General features: G+C 52.4%; 1 protein-coding gene across 12 annotated transcripts in view; it reads right to left on the reverse strand.

Moving 5' to 3' along the window:
* The window catches only part of NFASC (neurofascin), a 52674-nt gene extending 36106 nt beyond the window's left edge, over nt 1-16568 (reverse strand). For 4 of the 12 annotated variants that reach the window (XM_086627278.1, XM_086627277.1, XM_086627276.1 and 1 more), the window contains exons 1-13: nt 16475-16568; nt 13592-13609; nt 12481-12586; nt 12086-12282; nt 11609-11731; nt 11238-11408; nt 3486-3597; nt 2652-2836; nt 2115-2246; nt 1665-1808; nt 1149-1260; nt 884-1050; nt 170-317 (exon numbers count right to left, since the gene is read on the reverse strand). In XM_086627278.1, the coding sequence (XP_086483404.1) occupies nt 170-317; nt 884-1050; nt 1149-1260; nt 1665-1808; nt 2115-2246; nt 2652-2836; nt 3486-3597; nt 11238-11408; nt 11609-11731; nt 12086-12282; nt 12481-12586; nt 13592-13609; nt 16475-16568 (1709 nt within the window). Of the gene's footprint in view, nt 1-169; nt 318-883; nt 1051-1148; nt 1261-1664; nt 1809-2114; nt 2247-2651; nt 2837-3485; nt 3598-8291; nt 8343-11237; nt 11409-11608; nt 11732-12085; nt 12283-12480; nt 12587-13591; nt 13610-16474 lie in introns of all 12 variants that reach the window. The other 8 variants (XM_086627272.1, XM_086627271.1, XM_086627270.1 and 5 more) reach the window with 3 other exon arrangements.
* Nucleotides 16569-21755: the final 5187 nt, after the last annotated feature.

Genomic DNA, 21755 nt, shown 5'->3' on the forward strand with positions numbered 1-21755 from the left:
GCAGTGTCTGTTGGAAGGAGGTAGTAACATTGAAAGCATCAAGAACAGCAAACGCTGCCTAGATGGGAACTCGATGTTTGTCCATATTATCCCTGGTGACTCCTGAAACGTTCTGTAAAAGGTCCCATGCTCCTGGGAGAGAAGATCCATGAAACTGTTAAACACAGACCTGTTTCCGATGTACAGGGGTGCATCATCTTTCAGCCAGGTGACCATAAGTTTCAGCGTCGGGTCGTGCTTTACGCGGCAGTGGAGGCGAGGCATGGAGCCCCTCTTCACCACCTGATCTTCTGGTCCTCTCACAATCCTCGTTGGGTCTGCACAAAGTCAGAGAGAAAGCGTTGGGCACCAAAGTGCTGTCTCTTCGCTCAGGAACTCCGGGAAGAGCGGTGTTATTTGGAAAGGAAAAGCTTGTGCGTCAAGTGTTTGTCGAGCTTGCTATAGTGAACTGTCTCTGATACAAATGCTTGCAAATAAATTAATTTAACAAGCCATTAATTCGTGCTGACCCTTTAAAAAATACCCAGTTTTCTGAGTCAGCAATCATTTTTGCTGAACAGGGAAAGCCCCAGTGGAAACTTGATTCAGAAAATGTTTTGTTCCCTGATACACACTTTGTATTTCTTTTTGCAATGCTTATGGCATCTCACAGCTCAATACCCACACCAAGCCCTTCTACAGCTTCAGTATATTGATTTTTTTCAACATTAAAAGGGAATCTCTTTTGTTTTCTGGATTCCAGCTCCAAATTACGTAGTGCCTGTCCTGCTGACACACTGCTGGAGCACACAACCAACCCTCCCTTAACCGAAATTATTATTTCTGCTTCAACTTTCAGAAGATCCAGGAGACCACTCTGACCCAGAGCCCTTCGTGCCCCTACCTTTGACCTCCAGGCGAACCTGGGCCTCTGCTTTACCCAGGATGTTGGTAGCGACGCAAGTGTAGATGCCCTGGTCCTCCTTCCGAGCCATGTTCATCTCCAAGCTCCCATTCTCGTGCGCCTTGTAGTTTCCTCCATCCAGCGTGTTCCCCTGGCCATTCTTAAACCTCACAACACCACAAAGTGCTATTGTAAGGGAAGAAAGAGCAGGAAACCTCCCCTTCCCACCCCTCTGGCCTGGCAGGGGACGTGCTGCAGCTCTTACCATCTCAGGGTTGGGATGGGTGAGCCAAAGAAGGGGCAGTCGAGTCGGGTCCTGTTGTTTTGAATCACCTTGATGAGCTGATTGCGGGGGGCCAGTATCCGTGGAGGCACGTCTGCGAACGGCAAAAATCACAGCCATCAAGAGAGAGAGAAGAAACCAGTTTCCAGACCACTGTCCCCTCTCCAGTCTCGTCATCCACCCTCCCTTCTCTTTTGTTCACTCTTCCTTGTTGGCGCTTTCGAGACTCAGTAGAGCTTCTCCATCCCCTCTCATCTCTCCTTCCCTTTCCAGCCTCACTACGTGAATCAGCTTACATCCCAGTGCCAACAGGACTTGCTCAGCCTTGCCTGGCTTTGCAGGTCCGTGGCAACAGACTTCAGCTCCAAAGCCTGGTTGCAGAGGTCATGGACCTTTGCGCATTAGCTTCAGAGTAGCTAACAACAAAGAGGAAAGCAAATAGAGAACTCTTGCAGGGAAAACTTGAGCACAGGGTGTTCATCTTCCACCAGTACTTACCCAGGACGCTGACAAAGGCGTTGGCGAGAAGGTAGCCGTGCTCGTTGGACGCGTTGCATTGGTACACAGCACTGCTGCCGATCTGGGTGTCTCGAAATACAATGGTGTCTCCAGCCACCTCCCGGCTCGGGTTGGGGGCAGAAGCTTCAAAACAGAGAGCACTCCTTAAATTAAATTTTAAACTCGAATCCACACGGCTCTCACTATCACTACGCATCCTTCCGTCTCAGCCCGGATAAAACCAGGCCATGGTACGTGAGCTCCCCAGCCTACAAAGACGGGGTTCAGCCGGCCTTGGCTCAGACAAGCAGGTGGTTTGTGTGCTGCGATGCCAGAGCCCAGGTGCAGCGGGGTGCCTGGCACCCCGACAGCAGCTCTGACCCTCAGGGTCAGCCACAAGATCCTTGGCTAGGTTTGCTGTCAAGGGAGTACGAGTTCTCCCTTGCTCACCTTCTATCGGCTCGCCGTTCACCAGCCACTGAATCGCAGGCTTGGGGTTCCCGTTGGCTCGGCACACCAGCCTGCCATCCTCACCGGGGGCCAGAATGAGGTTCTGGGGTTCATCCAACCAGTACGGAGCAGCTTTAAAACACACCAACGCACCAGTTACAAACGCAGCGGTACTACCTCATCCAAAATCCCCCCCCTGCCTGCCCAGTGCTGAGCTAAGACATGAAAACACCGTCCTCTCCAGTGGGCTTTCGTGGGTGCAGTGACAGCGGAGAGTCCTCTTCCCCCCTCTTTGGCCACTATCCTCCTGTTTTGCCCGAAACCACCGTTTATGTCGGCGAAGCTCTGCTGAGTTGCACCAGCTGACATCGCAGCTCACGCTGCCTTCGGGTCCGTTTGGCCAAGAAGGTATGGCTGGATACAGCACGGAGACAGCCCCCACGGAAAGCCCCCGCTCCCCCCTTGGACAAATCGGAGCATCCCTTCCCGGCTTCGGGTGGTGAAGGTAAAAGAGACAGCGAGGTGAAGATGACGTACCCTTCACTCTCACCGAGATCGTGTGGCGGATGCTGCCCATCTTGTTCGATGCCAAGCAGAAATACTCCCCGGAGTCTTCCTCGGAGACGTTGGAGATGCGAAGAGCCTTGTTAAAGTTTTCCAGCTTGGTTTTGCCTGCTGGGAGCTCTCCTCCTTTCTTGTACCACATGATGTCTGGCGCTGGTCTAAGGAGAGGGGAGGAGATAAATGCCTTTGCAAGACAAGAAAATGACTCCTAAGAAAACAGTTGATAATCCCGCACTTGGAACCGCTCCCAACCAGGGAGAAGGAAGGACTGATCTGACTGCTGGGCCACCCTCCTTTCACAGGACCCTGAGCATCACCAGCTGACCAGGATCAGGGTCCATCTCATGCCTCATGCCCAGGGATGCGGAGCGCTGGTCCAGCAGTGAGTGCTGGCAGCACCAGGCAGCACACCCCGGGAGCGCTGCCAAAGCCTGTCCCCGAGCCCAGGACACTCTGCAGGCCCATGGACCACAAACGTCCTCACCTGCAGCTTAAACAGTGTGGTAAGGAGCACCCAGGAGGTTTTCCAAATGAGTATAAGGATAAATTGTTGGGGAATTACCCTTGGACAGCAAGTATCTGATGGCACCCACTTCTCTAACAGTGCTGCAAAACTCAGCTGTCCTGTTCGCTCCACGCTTTTATCCTTCCAGTTATGGGAGTATTGTTAATAGCAGTTAAAAGGGAAGGAATGATCCCTTTTCCTAGCCAGAGGTATTTCCCCTGGTGATTCAGCATCTCGATCCCGGACCATCCCGCTGGGGACCACCCTCTCCCCATCTCTGCCGGCCGGGAAGCAGTACGTACACTCCTGAAGCAATGCACTCCAGCAAGAGGTCCACCCCTCTGAGCACCATCTGACTGCTCGAGGTCCCGTAGGGATACATGAAGCTGGGAGTTGTTTCCGTAATCCCTCGGGCTGAAATCAGCAGGAGAGAAAAACAAACAAACAAACAAACAAAACAAAGTGGTTTTAAACTCTCTGGAGGGCACATATAGGGCGAGAAATACATGGTGTTTTTTTTTCAGGGAGAAGCTGTCAAGTTCCCAGCCAAGCTTGGGACACTAAACTCACCCAGAAACGTACCTGGAAAGTAGAGAGGGGCTCGAGTTAATTTTTAAAGTGGGAAAAAAAAAAGGGGGTAGAGAGAGGATGTTTGGCAGGCAGGGGGGGTAAAGAAGCAGCAGAGGATGGGCAGAGGGAGCTGAGCCGCGGGGAAAAAGCCCCACACCATCAGCTCCCACCGGGGTAGCACCTTTCCTGCCCACGCCTGCCTCTGGCACAAAGAAATGGGCTGAAATCAGATGAGACTTGGAAATACTGATGGACAGAACACAAAACGAAGGACGAAAGGAACAAATGGGCACAGGAAGGGTTTGCTCAGACAGCTGAGCCACTTTGCCACAGAGATCTCCGAAACACGGAGGATCCTGGTGCTGTCTGGGGCTGTAGCAGCACCAAGGAGGTTTCCCACCCTTACTGGGAGCTGCGGGTTCTGGAAGGACGGTGCCCTTTGGAAAGGAATAACTCAGCCACCAAAACAACAAATTTCGGGACCGGACAGGAAAGTTTAACAGGAGAAAACCAGGGGAAGACACAAGACAACTCTCTACAGATACACACAGTGAAAGTCTCTTTGTAGGGGAAAGAAATTAATTATTAATGGAAAAAATTCCATTAATAAGTGGAATTATTAAACTAGATCCAGATTAGCAAGGACAGAACAGGATGAGGTGGGCTTGGAAGCAGCAGCAGCAGCAGAGACAGAGGTTATGAGCTTAGGAAAGGGGACAGAAGGGCCAGGGTTGGCACAAACACCAAAGTGATCTGTGGGGAGAGCCCACCCAGTGCAGGAGCAGGACCCCGGGGTGCAGACCAACCCCTCTCCTGCTGCTCTGAAAGCTTCATCTGCTCAGGGAGCAGGAGGCAGCCGCGTATGCCCAGTGCCGCCGGGCACTGGGGTGCCCACCTCTGTTTGGGAAGCCTCCGCCTGAGCTCTGGGAGGGGAAAAGGGCTGGGGGAGACAGGGCAGGGACTGGGCATGGAGCTTTGGTCAGCCTTCCTTAGGGACAGCCTGGGACCGGGATCACAAGGGAAAAGCACACGACATCCCCAGGATTTAAATGGTGCCTTTGAAACGATCCCACATCCGCCGGGGCGCAGCCACACACACGCATCCCACCCTCCCACGGGTTACCGGTCCGCATGTGCTCGTCAGCCCGTTAGTCAATTATTTGATTAATGGATTACAGGAGTGGGCAAATGCTGGCCGTGCCCCGACGGGCCGGTTCCCTGGGCGGGCACACGCCGCGGGTTGCTCGCCTGCATCTAGAGAGGATCTTTTCCTTGGATAAACCCAGCCAGCCCCTGCCAGGGCTCTGCGGCACGACGGAGCCAGCAGCTGGGTTTAAAGTCAGTGTTTATCAAGAGCTCCCATGCCTCTGCCAGACTCGTGAACTTCTCTCTTCTCGTGCGTTTAGGAGAGTGGGGTATTATTTTATAAGTCAATATTGGCTTTTATTAGCCAACAGGCTGCAGCCCGTTGGAACAGGCTGGATGCTTCAACCCCACAGTGATCCCATTTGCTCAGGAGCCCGGGGCGTAGAGATAAGCAGCAGTGCAAGCCAAATTTTACGAGCCATATATTAATGATGAAAATTAAAAACAAGGAAGATAAATTAGTATCCTATCCACTTGCTTCACAAACCTAACAAGGACACTGCAGAGCTGATAAGCTCTTCACCTTAGCACAGCACTACTAACAAATATTTTGCTATTTATAACAGGGAGCAGCCAGTTCTCTGAGGCAGAGGTACCACTCCAGCTCTGAGCTCACGGCAGCTACAGCTGGAAGCCATCAGACAAACAGCGACGTCTCGCTCGCCTGTTCGGATGGAACAGAGCTGGAAAAGTAAATCCCATGGCTATTTATTTCTGCTCAAAAATAGACTCCGCTTCCAATACATTGCTGCTGGTGTCGCTGCTTCTATGAAATGGGACCCGTTCAGCTGTGAACAGGGTATCCCAGGAATGGCCACTTCTCACCCCGGAGCAGCCGGGTGCCCTCTCCCTCCCCACAGTCCTGACCTGATGGTGTTTAAAAACTGCACATCAGCTCATGTTTCTACTGAAGGGCGATAAGAGGAATATGCACACCCAGACACATCCCATCTGCTCGCCTCCCGCACAGCCGGCAAGCTTAAAAACATCCCGCAGGTTTGCCAAAATAAAATAAATTAAAAAAAAGAGAACAAAACAGACTTTCATTTCTCTTTTTAACAAAGGTGAGAAACTTCCGCTAATCAAATAGCCAATTAATCCTTTTAGATCATTTTTCCTTCCTAACTGCAGACAGCCTGTCTAGGCAATTAAGCTTTGCAGCAAGGAAATCATTGTGCCCGCAATGAGAAGGGCTCGGTCCCATCTCCCACGATTAGCCTGGCCCTTGAGTGCGTTTTGAGACAAGTGTCCCACGAACCACTCGTGCCCCACGTCCACACCAGCAGGTCCTGTGTCCCCGAGATGAGCTCGGGCACATCCATCACCAACGGGCAGAGAATGGGACTCGAAGCCGCTCCCCTGCTCTGCCACGCACCCCTGACCCATCGAGCTTCCCTGCGAGCTCTGCCGGCTCTGGAGCTGAGCCCATGCCATAGGGACCAGCACCCCAAGGATCTGAGAGCCCTAAGTCTCCCAATCACCTAAAATACTTGGGAGACTGATGTCCCTCTTCCTATCCGGAGTCTCCTTGCTTTGCTGCAGCTGGTTCCACTGGCGGGTATGGCCAGACCACTCATTCCAGGGAAAAACATGGAGTTAGGAAAAAGAAAGAGGGCTGAGGGTAAGACTTTTTTCACCAGTTCATTAAGAAATTGCTGCATTGGAGCCAAGATTTGCACGGGGCCCTGAGTGGGTGATTTGAATCCACTGGACCCATAAAACATTCTAAGGGATGTTAAGTGCAAATAGCCCACGCGATGCCAACAGCAGGCAGCCTGTCCTGGGCACCCAGGAACAGAAACCTGGAGAAACCAATGAGACCGTGCAGAGAAGATCTCATTTTCCCAACCGAGCAACTACTCAGCATCCCTTTTCCCTGAACAAAGACGTGCAGCAGGAGATGGAGAAGCCCCCGACCGCTGCGGTGAGTGCCCCCTGACCCGCCGAGGGCTGCAAAGGCAGACGTGGTGCCCGGCCCAGGCGTTCGCTGCGGAACGCAAACAGCTCCTGAGGCACGAGATGTATTTAGGAGAGCTCGTCACTGCGTTTCTCTTTGGTCCCTGTGAAGGAGGCAGCTCCTCCCGCTCGCCCCTCGTCGAGGTGTGATGGTTTGAAGGTCATTTCTCACTGAAAGCAATTCTGCTGGCAATCCCCTTTTGCAGCCATTTCTACAAATATTTTCAGACTACACCCAGCCCATTAGCTACCACCACAGAATCACTGAATGGTTTGGGTCGGAAGGGACCTCAAAGATCATCTAGTTCCACCAGGTTGCTCAAAGCCCCATCCAACCTGGCCTTGAACACTTCCAGGGATGGGGCAGCCACAGCTTCTCTGGGCAACCTGGTCCAGTGCCTCACCACCCTCAATGTAAAAAATTTCTTCCTTAGATCTATCTCCAGTGCTTCCTCCAAGGCTGGGTCTTCTGCTAAGCCTTCCCCAGCTCTCCAGCATCCTCCGAAACCTCACCGGGGACACCGAACCCTGTGCCTGACCTCGAGGCGATCAGACTCTGCCGTGGTCCCCGGTGGTGTTCCCATCCCTGGCAGTGCCGGCGCTCCCAGCATCGCCCGCGCACAGCCCCGTCTCCCTGCTCCCCTACAAACCCCTGCTGCTGCCCAGCTCTGCCCGCGTTATCCCGTCACATCCATGGCACTTCCGGGCTATTCTCAGGGCACGAGAAGCCACGGGGGTTTGTGTCTGAAGCACAATTTATGAGTTTGGGACGGGCTTCTCCCAGCAAGCACAGGCTCCGGAGGTAATCTCCCTGCCCAGACAAAGGGCAAGAGCCTCGCGACAGCATCCGACACACGTACAACCTCACCACAACGGAACAAAGCACCCAGCTTTTGCGAAAACCAAATACTCTTTTTTTACCTTTTTTCCTTTTTTTTTTCTCCCAGTCACTGCCTGTGTTCAGCCACAAACACAATAGATGCTCTTTCTGAAGACAGAGAGAAGAGGGATGGTAGGTCTTATCTTTAAATCATGAGCCTTTGCTGAGGACAAGCCACCTCTTTGGCACGGATGCAAGCTGGGCTCGCTCAGCCACGCAGACATTTTCCATGTGGGCCAGATCCTATTAATCCAAACACCTCCCAAGCTGAGCCCCTCATATCCAGTTAATTAGCTTAAAACTCGATAATTTCAAGATATCGAAACTTGGAGGGGATTTTGCCACTGTTTGGCTCGTTTCATCCCACCCGTTTTTTGCAAAGTCGGGGCAATAACCCACGAATGGGGACCTGGGCACACACGGGGGTACGCACACGGGCACAGACGAAGGGCAGCCGGTGCCGCGGCCGCTCGCTGCCCGGTTAGCGCGGGAGATAAGTGGGGTTAGGCAGAAGGGGTTAAATGGTCAGGGTCTCCAGAAGCCAGCGTTGACTCACCACTGTACATGTCAGTGTGATTTCGTAAAGACGTTTCGTTATGGGGTTTCTCTGCAATAAACAAAAGACCGTGAGCATGTCGAGTGCCACAAAGCGTGGGGGGGCACGGGGGACAGAAAACAAAACGACTTCCCGGAACACAAGAGCAACAGGGACAGGCAGCAGCAGGGATACAAAAGCACTCTGAGCACAGCTGCTTTCCAGGACAAACAACATAACACAGCAATAAAGGAGAGGGGAAAAAAAAAAAAAAAAAAAAAAAAAAAGGACTATTTTCCTCCTACAAGGTGGGAAGACAAATAAACGTATGAAAATTGTATCATCAACATTTCCTTGAAGTGTTTTTCTTTTCAGTATAAAGACACTTGGATCCTTGGGGGGAAAAAAAATAAAATCAGTTCAATTTGAAGAAGAAAATGTTTTTCTCTGTTTCTTAACTATGAGGGAGACATATTCCAGCTATTTTCTCCCAGCATGAAGCATAGGTTGGGCACAGCGAGGCGGCAGCGTAACGATGCAGAAAGGCATGGTGAAGATGAACAAATAAATATAATAATAATAATTATTAGGCTCTGAAAGCATAACTAAAGCATAATCCTTTTTAATGACAAGGTAATTAAAGTAGATAGTGTTACATGTGGAACACCAGCTCTCCAGTAACACGCTGCTCTCGTTTATTGCCATCCACCACCTACACTCGAAGGGGCTGACTGCCCGCCGCGCTCTGCGAGGACGCGGGGGATGCCCCGTCCTGGCGTGGCTGCAGGAGGATCTGCCCTCCTCAGCTCACGCCGTTACCCAAAATACTGTTTTCTGTATGAAAATACCCCGGTTTCCACCAAGATGTGGCACAGCCGCGTCACGGCATCGTCTGTCCAACAGGAGACGCAAGAGGCTACAGCGGCTACCGTACAGCTGTTGCCCTGAGCCTTAAGCTGTCAGCCACACATCGTGGCTCTGTGCAAGGGGGTCAAGGTTGCCCAGCCCATGCCCAAGAGAAGCTGGATACACCATTCTGCAGGGAAAGGGACGGGCATCTCGAGACGCTCCCCTAAGCCTTTGCCTTTTTCTCCCCCTGCACCCAAGGGCACAGCAATCCCAGGAGATGATTTCTCAGCAGCTGGTGAATTTTTTGGGTTTTTTTAAGGACAGCCGATGCTCATGGCTTAAGGCTGAGATGATGGAACAGCTTGAGACAAACACAAGCTCATCTCCTTTGAACACTGTATGTATAAAGAATTTTTTGTATCGTAACAGATGAGAAATTAGAGCCTCGGTTCTTTCAATTACAAGGGCCTCTGGGAGGCTGGTGGGGTGGTGTTTGCGTCTGAGAAGACAGGAGATGTTTCCAAAGGAAAATGCAAAGACAGAGTCCGGTATAACTGGAAGCCAATTCTACGTAGCCTGGGAGCAGAACGCCGTGGTGGCAGCTGAGTGTAGCAGGAGGGGGAGCTTGTATCTGCCTGCGCAGAAATCTTCCAGGATTTCATCCGCGTTTTTTCTAGAGCTTGACACATACATCAGGCTGGAGCCTCTGGAGGCCCAAATGACCACAGATCTGTTTGCCAGAATTTCTCCAGCTCACACGAATTTAGGACTCAGTCCTTCTCTAACAGGTAAATGTTGGCGTTTTTTGGCAACTGCTGTAAACAGACAAATAATGTCCAGAAGGAATTACCTACGCACACTCCTCGCCAGTAGCACAGAGTCCGTTTATAGCATTTATATTGCTGATTCTCCAACTCAGGCTTTGCACAGAGCAGAAGCTGTTAAAATAAAAGTGCAAAACACTCCGGGCCCCGTCTGCTTCCCACATCACTTTCAGGTCGCTTTAACAGCGTTACCTCTAATTTGAGCTGCTGCAAGATCAGATTAAGCTCCCAACGCTGAGATTCAGGAGCCCTCGTGCCTGTTTTGGACAAGAGCCCGGTCCCCAAAACACATCACCCCTTCCTCCCAGTCTGACCTTACTGGGAACAGGAGACTGGGTCTTGGCTGAGGCTTGTAGATGCCGTTTCTGTGCCGGTGTTTTACACACATCCCAAAAGAGAGTCCATGCTCTGCGGGACCTGCGTCAACTCAAAAGCTTCATGTCCTGCAGTGCTCAGCTCGTGGCCCCTCTGCCAGGGTCCCCACCAGCCAGCTGCCACGGACTGCCTTAGCACCAGGAACTCACCTTCCTTTGAGCAGTCTCGTTTCTAGAGAGGAGACTGCTGGTGTCTGGACCTGCCCATGGAAAGGCTCTTCACGTGCCTGGAGAGAGCCATGCACGTGCTCGTCATCTCGTCCCCCGAGACGATGCTCTTCACCAAGGTGAAACCAAGATCGTTGGCCACCCTGAGCGTGTCCGACATGTACACGTTCAGACCACAAAGGCTCAAGCCCTCCTGCCACCGTGTCACCCAGAGCAAAGGAGCTAAACAGCAGCTCCTGGTCAGGAGGTAAATCCTGAGCTGTGCAAGATTGACACACATAGTCCCCCCGTGCAGCACCAGCACAACTGGGGGTTCCCTGTAAACCTAAGCCTGGAGCCAACCAAGGCTATTTCCAGCTTTTCAAACCAGGGAAAGATCACTTCCTGTTATACCTTTCCCTAAAGATAGGGGGAATGACCCATCTGTAATGAATTGCTTTCCAGGTTATCCCAGACACACAGACTTAACAATACCTGCACCAAGCTACATCTGCAGCCCTCAACCCATGAAGCTGCAAAGCTTGGAGATGCTGGAGGGAAACCAGCCACCCCTCCCTGCCAGGTTAGTCATCCGAGGACTATCTGTCCTCATCCAAACTGGTTCCTGTGCTAGCCTAAACAAAATGAGGGAAGCCACTCTTCTCCCCAGTAGGTCTCAGTGCTGTCACGGACAGAAAAAGGTGTCTGGAAGGAAAACCGTGCCTGAGAGAGGCCAGGAAAGACCCATCCGGAGCCATCACGGTGACACTTACTGGTTTTCACCTTGAGGGTGTAGGGGTTTTTCTGCTGAATGGTGTGGGTGAAGTGGAAGCGCGCGTTGCAGCTGTAGTCGGTCTGGGCATCCTGCAGCATGACGTTGGAGAAGTACAGGTCGCCGTTCTGGCCCTGGGAGACGCGCTTGTCCTGGTGGATGGGCTCCATGGCTGCAGGGGAGAATGGGCATTCAGAGCAGGTCAGACCCCACCGTGGGCAGCTGCGCGACGGAGAAACCCCAGAGCTGGGCCACGTACGGGCACCTCCGAGCTCTGCACTAGCAACAACAACTCTAAACGTGGTTACATGCAGATGATGGAAAGGTTGCCCACGGGGTTGGAGGTGGGAAGGAGGTTCCCCCATGACTCACAGCTGCTCATCCAGAAGATGACAGGAGAGGGCAGGCCAGGCGGCGGGTTGCACTGCAGGCTGAGTGGAGCACCTTCATCCACCTCTATCACATCCACCTTCTCCTTGGGCCACAGGGGAGACTCTGCCAGAAGCAGCAAAGACACCGCGTGAGGAAGGGAGGGTGGTAACTTTGCAGATCTCTTCCCGCTGGACCTGGCCTGGTTTCGATGGAGTGGCCTCAATGCAAATTCCATCTCTACGTGTGTAAGACTCCCTTAAATCTATACTGGGTACTTCCCTGTTAGCCACAGCCATAAACCCCACGCCTTCATCTTGGTCCTGTGGCTGGGTACATCCCAGCACAGGTAACGGATGAAGCGGGCTGAGATGTTTGAGCACTAGATGTTCTCCATGCCTCTTGTACAAAATCTCATAGGATTCAAACAGTCCCCACTCTCCTCGGGGCTGCTGGCTCTGCACCACCGCCGTTACTCACTGGAAACCTGGAGGTGGATTTTGCTGGAGAGAGCGGTGCCGTAGTCATTCCGGGCGAAGCACTGGTACTCGCCCTCGTAGTCCTCTGGCCGTCCCCCACTGTGGAAGTCAATGACCAGCGTCCCCGACCGCCGTCGCATGGACACCTTGGGGTCCTTCGCCACGTTGAAGAACTTCCCATTCCGCGTCCAGGAAAAACTGCAAGCACGGGGGAGAGGCTGGTTTTGAAATGACGGACCATATTTACCTGGTGAGATCCTTACCTGTGCTGTGCGAGCCAACAGCTGGATTAGCTGGGAGTGTAAATGGCACAGCTGGACCGGAGGGGAGCTGCTCCAGAGCCAGCAATAACCAACAGCAGAGCTTCGGTGTAACAAGGGCTGTAGATGCACTTACGTGGGAACGGGGTTCCCTTTGCCTTCACATTCAATGAAGATGTTATCCCTTGGGTCGACGATGTAGTCCTTCACGGACTGCTTGGTGATGGTGGGGGGCTGAGGCACTGCAAAGCAAAGGAGAAGTCGTGAGGAGGGTTGCACAAAGAGGGTGAATCCCCTCTCTGCCATCCTGCAGCAGATCCTGATGGGATTTCAGCTTCTTCCCCAGCTGGACGTGCGATTTGTGATTTAAAGCCCTTCAGCACCTGAAGAAATTACCAGGAGCATTTGTGGGGGTGTGTTACCCATCCCCTGTCGGACCATCGCCACCGTTCAGACTCCCTTTCGGCACCGGGAAGCCCGTTTCTCACATGGTATCTTGGTCTCATTAACAAATCTCACAGTTACACCCTCCTGCTACCCCAGGTTGTTTGAACCAGCCCGACAGGCACCCGGCTGTGCACCTCGGAGCCGGGGCTGCAGCTGGCACTGGGAGCCACTGCCAGACCTTTCTGGGTATTTTCTGTGTGAGAAGGAGGATCAAAACCTCCCAGGTTTACCCCGAAGGAGTGCAGCACTGGAGTTTAGAAGGGCAGGGCTTGTGAAAAGGGACTCAGGAGCCAGGGTAGGACCCGCCTCTGGTCCCAAACTCGGAATTGAAGAGCTCAGTCCCACAGCTGTCCTGAAACGAAGCTGCTCAGGTCCAAGGGTCTTTGCCTTTCCCCCGAGAGCTGGCGATGCTGCCAACGTGTGGGTACGTAGAGCAGAGATGGGCACATGCGCTCGTGCAAGGCAGAGGAGCCCACTCTGCTCCGGGGTGCGCCCTAGCAATAGCCAGCCCCTGCAGAAACAGTGTTCACATGGCAGGGCAGCCTGGTTCCTGCTCCAGCGAAAGCAGCAGAGCCCGAGCACTCCTCCCAAGCAGCTCCAGCACCTCCCGTGCCTCTCCCAGGAGAAGTGACTTGTCCTGCCTCTGGCCAGCCCTGCGCAGGAGCGGGCAACGCACCCACGTACACCGTGTGCCAAGCAACAGCCCCCACGGCCCCTGCTCGGGGCAGAGCCCTCGTGCCCCGTTTCAGCCATGCAGTGGAGATAGACACGTACACACAGAGGGCGAGGGGAACACTTACATTCACTCTGAATATTTGCTGTTATTCCCAAAGTGCAAGCATAATGAGAAAAAAGGAAAAAGGTTAATTGAAGAACAAACCTATATACATCACGTGCACAAACAGAAACATATATAGTTACTGTAGGGCTTGCAAATACTACACACAAATTGTTTTATAACTCAAGCATGTTCTAATCTGCCTACTTACTGTCCACATGGCAGAAGCTGCTGCTGAGTGGTCCTGTTAGCTGTCAACTGCCTCTGCAGCTGGGGTTTTGGGGCCAAAAGAGAGTACAGGGTGTCCAGATGGGCTTTGGTGTGCTCACACCACTTGCCTGCAGGCACTGGTGGCCCCGTGGTCCAGTGGGTTGACCGCAGGACTTAGCAATGTTCCCCTCTTGCCTATGGCCAGGCTTACCCTGAGCCCCCCCACTTTTGTCCCCCTGAGTCAGAGGTTTGAGAAACCCTTTGCTGGCTTTTTAGGTGATGCTCAAACTCAGAGAAGGTGCCTGTAACATATGGAGGTACAAATCTCCTGTCCCCAGGACAGGGGCAGGCAGGATTTTATCCAAAAAAGAAAACTTGTTAGAGTTGGGGCAGGGAAACAGCACCTAGGCAGGCTTAAAAGAAAGAGCAAATCATAGAATCACGGACTGGTTTGGGCTGGAAGGGACCCTGAAGTCCCAAATAGTGCAGTTGATAGAATCATAGAATGGTTAGTTCCCTCTGCTCCTGCATCTGCCCTCTCCTGAGCTGCTTCTGCCCTTAAAACATCAGATCTGGGGAGCAAAACACCTCCCTGGGGAGATCTCCCACTCCCAAGGTGTGTCAGCAAGGGCAGCTGGGTGCCCACCAGCACCTCGACCCCCCGGGGCTGACAGAGGGTTTCCCAGCCCCCTTCCTGCCGGTGGGGACCGGGCAGAGCCTACACCCTGGCACTGGATGAAGGAGCTGATCTCCGTGGAGCAGGGAGGACTTTCACGGCTGGTGATACCAGGGGGACAGAGCTCCTGCACTCAGTGCACACAGCAGTGCCAAGAGCTGAAAGCAAAGCCCTGATGGCTCTGAAGGTCGGGATGGAAGTAAAACGAAGCTGATGCTCCATGTGTCCAAAGGAGAGTTGGCCGGCAGGGACGGGCATCGGTGGGATCCCTAACCCTTCCCCGGGGCTGGGAGATGCTCCTCACCTGCCAGCTCTTGGCACTGCTGTGTGCAACCGCCCCTGCGCACGTTATTTACAGACATCTGCCATGTAAGGGGCCCGTCCAGGAAAGGACAACAAAAGGATGCTCTTAGTTATGATCCCAGTTCCCTGCCAGCACTGGAGGGGATGACACTGAACTGTGGCTCAGTGCTGGGCGGCAGTGGGGAAGAGGAGGAGGAGGAGGAGGCAGCAGCGGCTTGAGAAACTGAGCTGCTGCAAGCTGCCTTGAGCACTTCTCCACCAGCTGTCAGCATTTCTCCTGCTTTTCTAAGGTCACGTTACGTTTAAGTAGCAAAATTGCTCCTTTCCTGATGCACAAAGCACAGGAAATGACAGAAGGCTGTTTGCAGACCCATTCTGTTCTCCCCAGCTGCACTGGTCCCTGGTGCCACACTGGCTGCCTGCATTTCTGCAACGTTACAGACGCTCACAAAGCCAGGCCTGAAGGAACCACCGAGCTGTGCGTGTCAAATAAAATTCCCATTGCTGGGAACAAGAGTGCCCTGTGCGTGTTACAACGCTGGCTCCAGATCTTTTCATCCACAACCCTCTGGAACAGAGCAGAGCAAAGTCTCAAGCCTGGGACGTCCTTCCTATGCTTTCAAGTAACACAAATATTTATTCTCCTCCTTGGATCAGAGCTTTCCCATCCTTTCTCTTCAGTCATTTCCAAATTTCAGCCAAAAGCCACTGCTCAAATTTTTCCTTCCTGTTTTGCTGCCCAGAGTCAGGGATCCCCGAGGTACCACGGCTGTGGTCAGCACACCCAGGACTCCACAGAGCAACAACCCAGGGCAGACGTTTCTCCTATCAAGAGCAACCCTGGCACTCCAGCCTGAATTTAGACTCCAACAAAAAGCTGTGCTTTTTCTACCAACACACTGCTCGCCGGAGGATTTCTGTGCGTTGCACTGTAGGAAGAGATTCCCTGCAGCGACAGGCTGATTATTATTAACAGCCGCTACAGGAGGAAGCTGGAACACAAAAGAAATTACGAAACTGGTTTCCAGAAGAGCGGCTGAGCAGCTCCCAGTACAAACCCCCATTTCAAGTGCATTCAAACAAGTCCTGCGTTTCCGATGCGCTGGCCTGAAGATGCCCAAGATGCCCGTTCAGCAGGAATACAGCCCATGTCCCCCTTCCTCCTCGCTCCGTATCCCACAGCTCTTGTGCTTCTGAATAAAACGTAACTCTCGTCTCATAATTAACCAAAAAGTCTCAACAGAGAGAGAGAGAAAAATCAGATTGTTCTGCAGGACCTGCCTGGGTCTTCGCTGCCCTCCAGGACCAGGTGTCAGCTCATGGCAGCATCTGTCAGATAAGACCAGCAACAAGCTCATGTCCTCCACAAAAGAGCATCCCAAAGCCTGCCTGTGCTCCATAGGAACACCAGAAGTTCTGGGATGCTCCCTTTCAATCAACAGGCTGAAGACTTGCCAGCTTGGCTCAGATGCTCTGTTCGGGTTTGATATGTGGTTTGAGTCCTCTGCTCAGCTTTTGAGATAGATGGACTAAATCAGAGAGTGACTCAGGTGACTTTCTGGAGGGCACATAGTTTAAAAAGAAAAATAGCCCAAACAAACAACAGTGAAGGAAACCTTAGGCTGGACCAGGAAAGCCACCTGAGCTGTGCTCATCCTCACTCCACCTCCTCAACTGTTTCAGCAGGAGTTTCTAGAGGGATAAACCATCACTTACAATCCAAAGGGACTTCGATGGTGCTGACGAGGTGATGAAGGCAGAGAGTGAACACAATTCCTGCGCAGGTGAGGTGGTGTCTTTGCATGACCATTTTGGATGCCTGGGCAGCGTCAGGACCTCGGTTGCGTCTCCCGGGGCGAGCAGAGCAGCAGCAAGTGCAGACGGATCCTCAACTGCAAAACAAACACAAACCCAGCGGTCACCGAGCCGTTCACAGCTCCGTTTCTGTCATCTTCCTTTTGGCAACTGTGGAGAGAGAGTTTTGAATCCAAAAACATTTGCGAGGAAGGGATGGGGGTGTGAATCGTGCCAGAAATAGTTTCCAGGCTCTGGTGACCCAGGTACAAGCCCCTGGTCACTGTCCTCCCAATCCCTGTTTTGTTCTGCTGGCAGAAAGTCAGCCTTATCAAGTTATTTGTGCTCAAACCCTGGAGAGATCTCTTGGATGGAAGGAGAAGGATCACGCTGTCTCCTGGGACCGACGGAAAGTTACTCAGAACAACTGATTACAAAAGCAGCAAATGGTCCCCATTGGAAAAAAATAAAAAGGACAATTTGCTGGTTTTAAAAAAATAATAATAATTGTATTTTATGCACAAGAAATACCTCGCAAACACCTGCTTCCTCTGGTTGGGCACCGGGATGAACTCCGTGTCCATGTACAGCCCGACCATAGATGGGGGACTGGCTCCGGAGAACCCCTTGTGCACCCACGAGCCTGTCACCAACCTGGCACGGCTCTGGCAGGAGTTGGGGCACGGTGGGACCTTTCCCAACCAGTCTCTAAACAAGCCTGTTTCCAACTGGGCTCCAGCTGCTTCCCTCCCCAGTCATCACTGGTGCCAGATGTGCGGCATGTCGCTGCCGGGCTCCAAACCTCCTGGGGGCTGCCAGGTTATCGAGTGCATTTTTCACACACATACCCTTTTATTTTGCTGCTAATAAACCCATAGACTAAAGGCAGATTTTAAAAAAGAGCAAAAAGGAGGAGAAATTATCCCATCTGTACAATAAACGCCTCCTTAGAAAGGCTGCTGCGACGCAGAGGTTGCATCGCGGCCGCGTTAGAGCTCTCTGATAGTTATAAAAAGGGCATCAGCTGTGCAGGCAGCTCTCCTGGCTAAGAACAAAAATAATGCCAGGGCAGCAAACAGTGGAAAATCCCCAGCCTTGCTCCTCGCTTTGGCTGAGGTGGGACGTCGGCAGGCAGGGGAGCAGCGCGGAGAGGCCATTTGGCAAGCAAGGAGAGCCCGTTTGGCAAGCAAGGAGAGGAGCCCGGCTTCATGCAACATAAATCACCAGCTGCAGCTTTGGATGCTGCTGCCCCTTCAGCTGTTCCTGAGCCGGGTATGAAGCAAGTGCAGGAGGGAGGGGGCACCCAGCACGACAGACAAAACTTGGCGAGCGTGGGGCGAGCGCGGGGCTACCGGGACCACAGGGAATGCTGCTGGAAGCCAGCGAGGAGCAGATGTCAGGGAAAATAAACAGCCCTGACACATAGCCCGGGAAGCTCTCCTGAACCCCAGACAGGATCAAACCCAGTGCAAGATGACTTTTAAGGACACTTTTCCCCGTTACCCTGATGGGGAGCAAGATGGGCTCAATGGTTTCTCCATCCAGCCCTCCCCCCTGCCCTGCTCGGGTGCCATTGGGATCTCCGCGTCCCCGCTCTTGGGCTGAAGCCCAAAGGAACTCGCTGTCCCAGCGTGTCCCAGTTACACCAGATAACAGATTGTAGGTTGTGAAGGGGCTTGGAGGGGAGTGTTGCTTTGATCTTTTTTGCTCGTTCTAAGGATTTTCCAAACCAGCTGTTGCAATAAAAATAGTCGAAGGACAGAATAATTATAGGACTGGGCCAGTAATTAAAGTCATGTCGAGGACTTCAGGTCATGCTGAACAAAGCTTTTCAAATTACTTCTTTAGCTTCCTGTCCAAGGGAAGATATCATTTTGATCTGTAGCCTTCATTTTTTAAAGGGGTTCATTTCTCCAGTTACAGCTTAAAATGAGTAATGGATCAGCTGGTTTCATGCCTTTCTGTTACTAAGCACGAGTCTGCCTCATGAACTGAATCAGCCAATATTGCAACAAGAGATTCAGCGAGGCTGAGGTTCCCAGTGTCCTCACTGTGCTCGTGTGCTGATGCTTCACATCAGCATCACAAAACGCTTTAAACCCCCTCTTGGTTCACAGACGTAGTGGGAGGGAGGTGCAAGACAGCAGGTATTTAAACAGAGCACATCTCTACGTGCTGCTTCGAGCCTGAAAAGTGGAGAACACGTTTTTTTTCTTTAGTCTGGGTACTAGTTAGTGTGAAAAAAATAGCTGTGATGTGAAGGAGTAGGTTCCTGGCACAGATGCTTGGGAGGTATTTGTACGTATACGCATTTTGCATTAAATGGGAATTCAGAAAGGACTGAGCTTGCCAACACTGATATTATACTGTATACATGGGAGGCATCTGGGCATCTAATTGATGCAAAAAGAGTGTAATCTAATTGATGCAAAAAGAGTGTATCCTACCCGTCATCGCATGCACGGGGACTGGAAAAGTAAGGGCTGTGCATGTCAGGAAGAGGTAAATTTGCAGATAACTTCTGAGCTGCAAAAGGGAGCAGCAGGGACACGGCAGCTCCGGACTGAAACCGTGGGCACAGCTACGTGGGAACCACCCCGGCACTTCCAGTGCCGGTGCACCGGCCGGGGAGGACAGCCCGTACGACCGCGCAGAGCGGCACCGAGCAAGAGCAAATAAAAAACCCACGACAAGGCAACACACAAAGTGCATCCCCTTTGTCTCGGGGCAGATGTGGGTGCAACTCGCAGCGCATCAGGAACGAGCCGCCGTGCTTGTGCGTGTAGGTGGGTCCCGGGGACAGGCAGTGCCGCGAGCCCCCGGGCGTGCAGAACACAGCCCACATTGTCAGGGCTGCTCCTCGCCCGGGACAGGGACGTGTCCCCAGCACAGAGGGCTGGGGCTGCGGTAGGGGCACCAACGTGCTTATCTGGGGATGCTTAGAGTCATGAAGCTGTCTGAGGTCTTCTGCTTCTGAGATTGACTCAAGCCAAAACAGCCCGTGCAACAGGGCAGACGAGACCTCTTCTTCCCAGACTTCGGATTTCTTAATCATTGCTCCTGGTCCTGTTGTGCAACGCAGAAAAGATGTGATTCCTGCCAAAAATTGCTGAACAAGCCCTTCGACCTTATATCTGCAGCTGCCTCCTGGGATGGCCGGAGCCGTGGAAGGAGGAGGGTTGAGTCTGGGGGTGCTCAGGAAGCCTCTGAGCTGGCTGAACCCAAAAATCCATCTGAAATCTGGGCCCATAACACTCAGTAAAAACACAATACAGGCCAAAATCTCAGGATTTTGTTGCAGGATTGTGATGTCATCAAATAGGAATTTAACAGCTTAAATATGTTTCTCATCCAGCATTGAGCCTGAACCCGAGCACCAACAAAATCCAGGTCCCTGCTCCACTTTCCTCTAGCTACAGGCAAGACAGCAGTGAGACAGGCTCAGATGCCTTTTCCCCCAGACACTTGCCCAATTCAGAAGTGTTTTTCAGACTTGTGGGTGTTTTCCATTTCCCCAATGACCTCCTGCAACGTCAGTTCACACAAACTCTTAGTCTGGGTTGAGAAATACATCCCAGACCTTGGCCCAGCGCTCCCTTCCAGATGCAACAGATACTTCTGTAAACACGTTTTATTTTGGACAAAAGCATGAGCAACCCCAGGACAGGACCTTTAAAACTAGAGACTGCTCCTCTTTGCAAAATCCAACCAAATATCCATGGGGGCATGTGAAATCAAGAGCTGGATGTGCAACTTTAACTCTGCTCCATTTGAAGCCTCCCTCCTCTCCCTGAACAGGCACTGGGAGGGAAAAAATTAAATGCAAGACAGACAAAAAAGGGACGGACACCTGGGGATGACGGAAACACCCTTGATGGGGCTGAAAATACAGATTCTGGGAGTTCAGGGCAGCAGTGCCTGTCCCAGCTGAGCGATGGGCGATCAAGATGGGAACTGGAGGGTTTGGAGAGGATTTGTACTTTCCATAGAAAAATTAGCCACCGTTTTTATTCTTGCACAGCAATCAGGACAAATCAGCTTGAAAGAAAAAGAAGTTTCCAGAAGGAAACATCTCGCTGTGCATAGGACATCCCGTGTTACAAAACACACAGGCGGAGGACCGTATCTTGGAATCCAGAATTTTCTGTTGTGTTTAAAGGCAGAGGGTGATTTTGCTGCATTGTCAAACGTTTTCCAAACAAATCTGTTTTTTCAAATGATAGCACAGCAGGTAAACAACTGCCCCAAGGGTGGGTGGATTTAAGAAGACATAGGAAGAGTCAAGGGGTACGGGATGCTCGTGTGGCCTGGCAGAGCCCCGCATGCCCCCACCAGCAGGGACAACCCCCCCCCAAGACACTCTCTCCCAAGAGGAGCTGATGGTCACGGCACCCACCAAGCGAAAGTGCCCCGATTATCCCAACAGCCACGCGGTGAACGGGCCACCACTGAAACCATATGGTGTTACAGGGTCATCGCCCGGCTCTGCTGCCAGTTTCACACTCTCAAGTTTCTCCTTATGTAAAGACAACTTGGGCTTGGTTTGCATACCAATAATTAAAACAGAAAACGTATCCAAGTGCTTTGTCTGTAAGCCACTTAAAATCTGCAGCGAAAGGGAAAAAATTCAGCTTTTAGAATACTTTTAGGTCCTTATCCATCTCTGAAGGGCTCTGCTCCAGCACCAGGAGCGCTGCGGGTGGTACCACCAGAGCAGGGTTTCTCTGCAGGCACTGCCTCCTCCCTTCCCAGCTCCCTGGTGATGCCAAGCCAGCACCACAGGCTGCCCACCAGCCTGGCAGAGTTGCAGCCGTAGAGAAGAAACTTTGATTCTCTATTTCTCCACGCACACGTCAATTTAGCACGTACACCGCTTCCTCCCTGCCTTGAGATGGAGGAAATCTCTCTTTTCCACAGATGGTGGAGAGCTGCGTGAGAGAATCCTCCCATCCCAGCCCCAGAGCATCCCTGCATCCCGCCGCGCCGGTGAGCCAGAGCTCCCATCTGCTCCACACCAACAAGTTTCCCGCTGGTTTCCATCGGCACGGCCGGGAGAGGTGGGAGGGGGGAGTTTGCCTATGGCGGGCTCCCTCCGGCAGCGGAACACGGCCAGACAAGGCTGCCAACGTGCTTTGCTCGTTAGTGGAACATGAACCACGTGCCACGTAATCCCTGGCTGCTTCTCCAGCCAGGCTCCGGGCTC

The sequence above is a fragment of the Tauraco erythrolophus genome, chromosome 27 (genome assembly GCF_009769465.1).
Source record: "Tauraco erythrolophus isolate bTauEry1 chromosome 27, bTauEry1.pri, whole genome shotgun sequence".
Lineage (NCBI taxonomy): Eukaryota > Metazoa > Chordata > Aves > Musophagiformes > Musophagidae > Tauraco > Tauraco erythrolophus.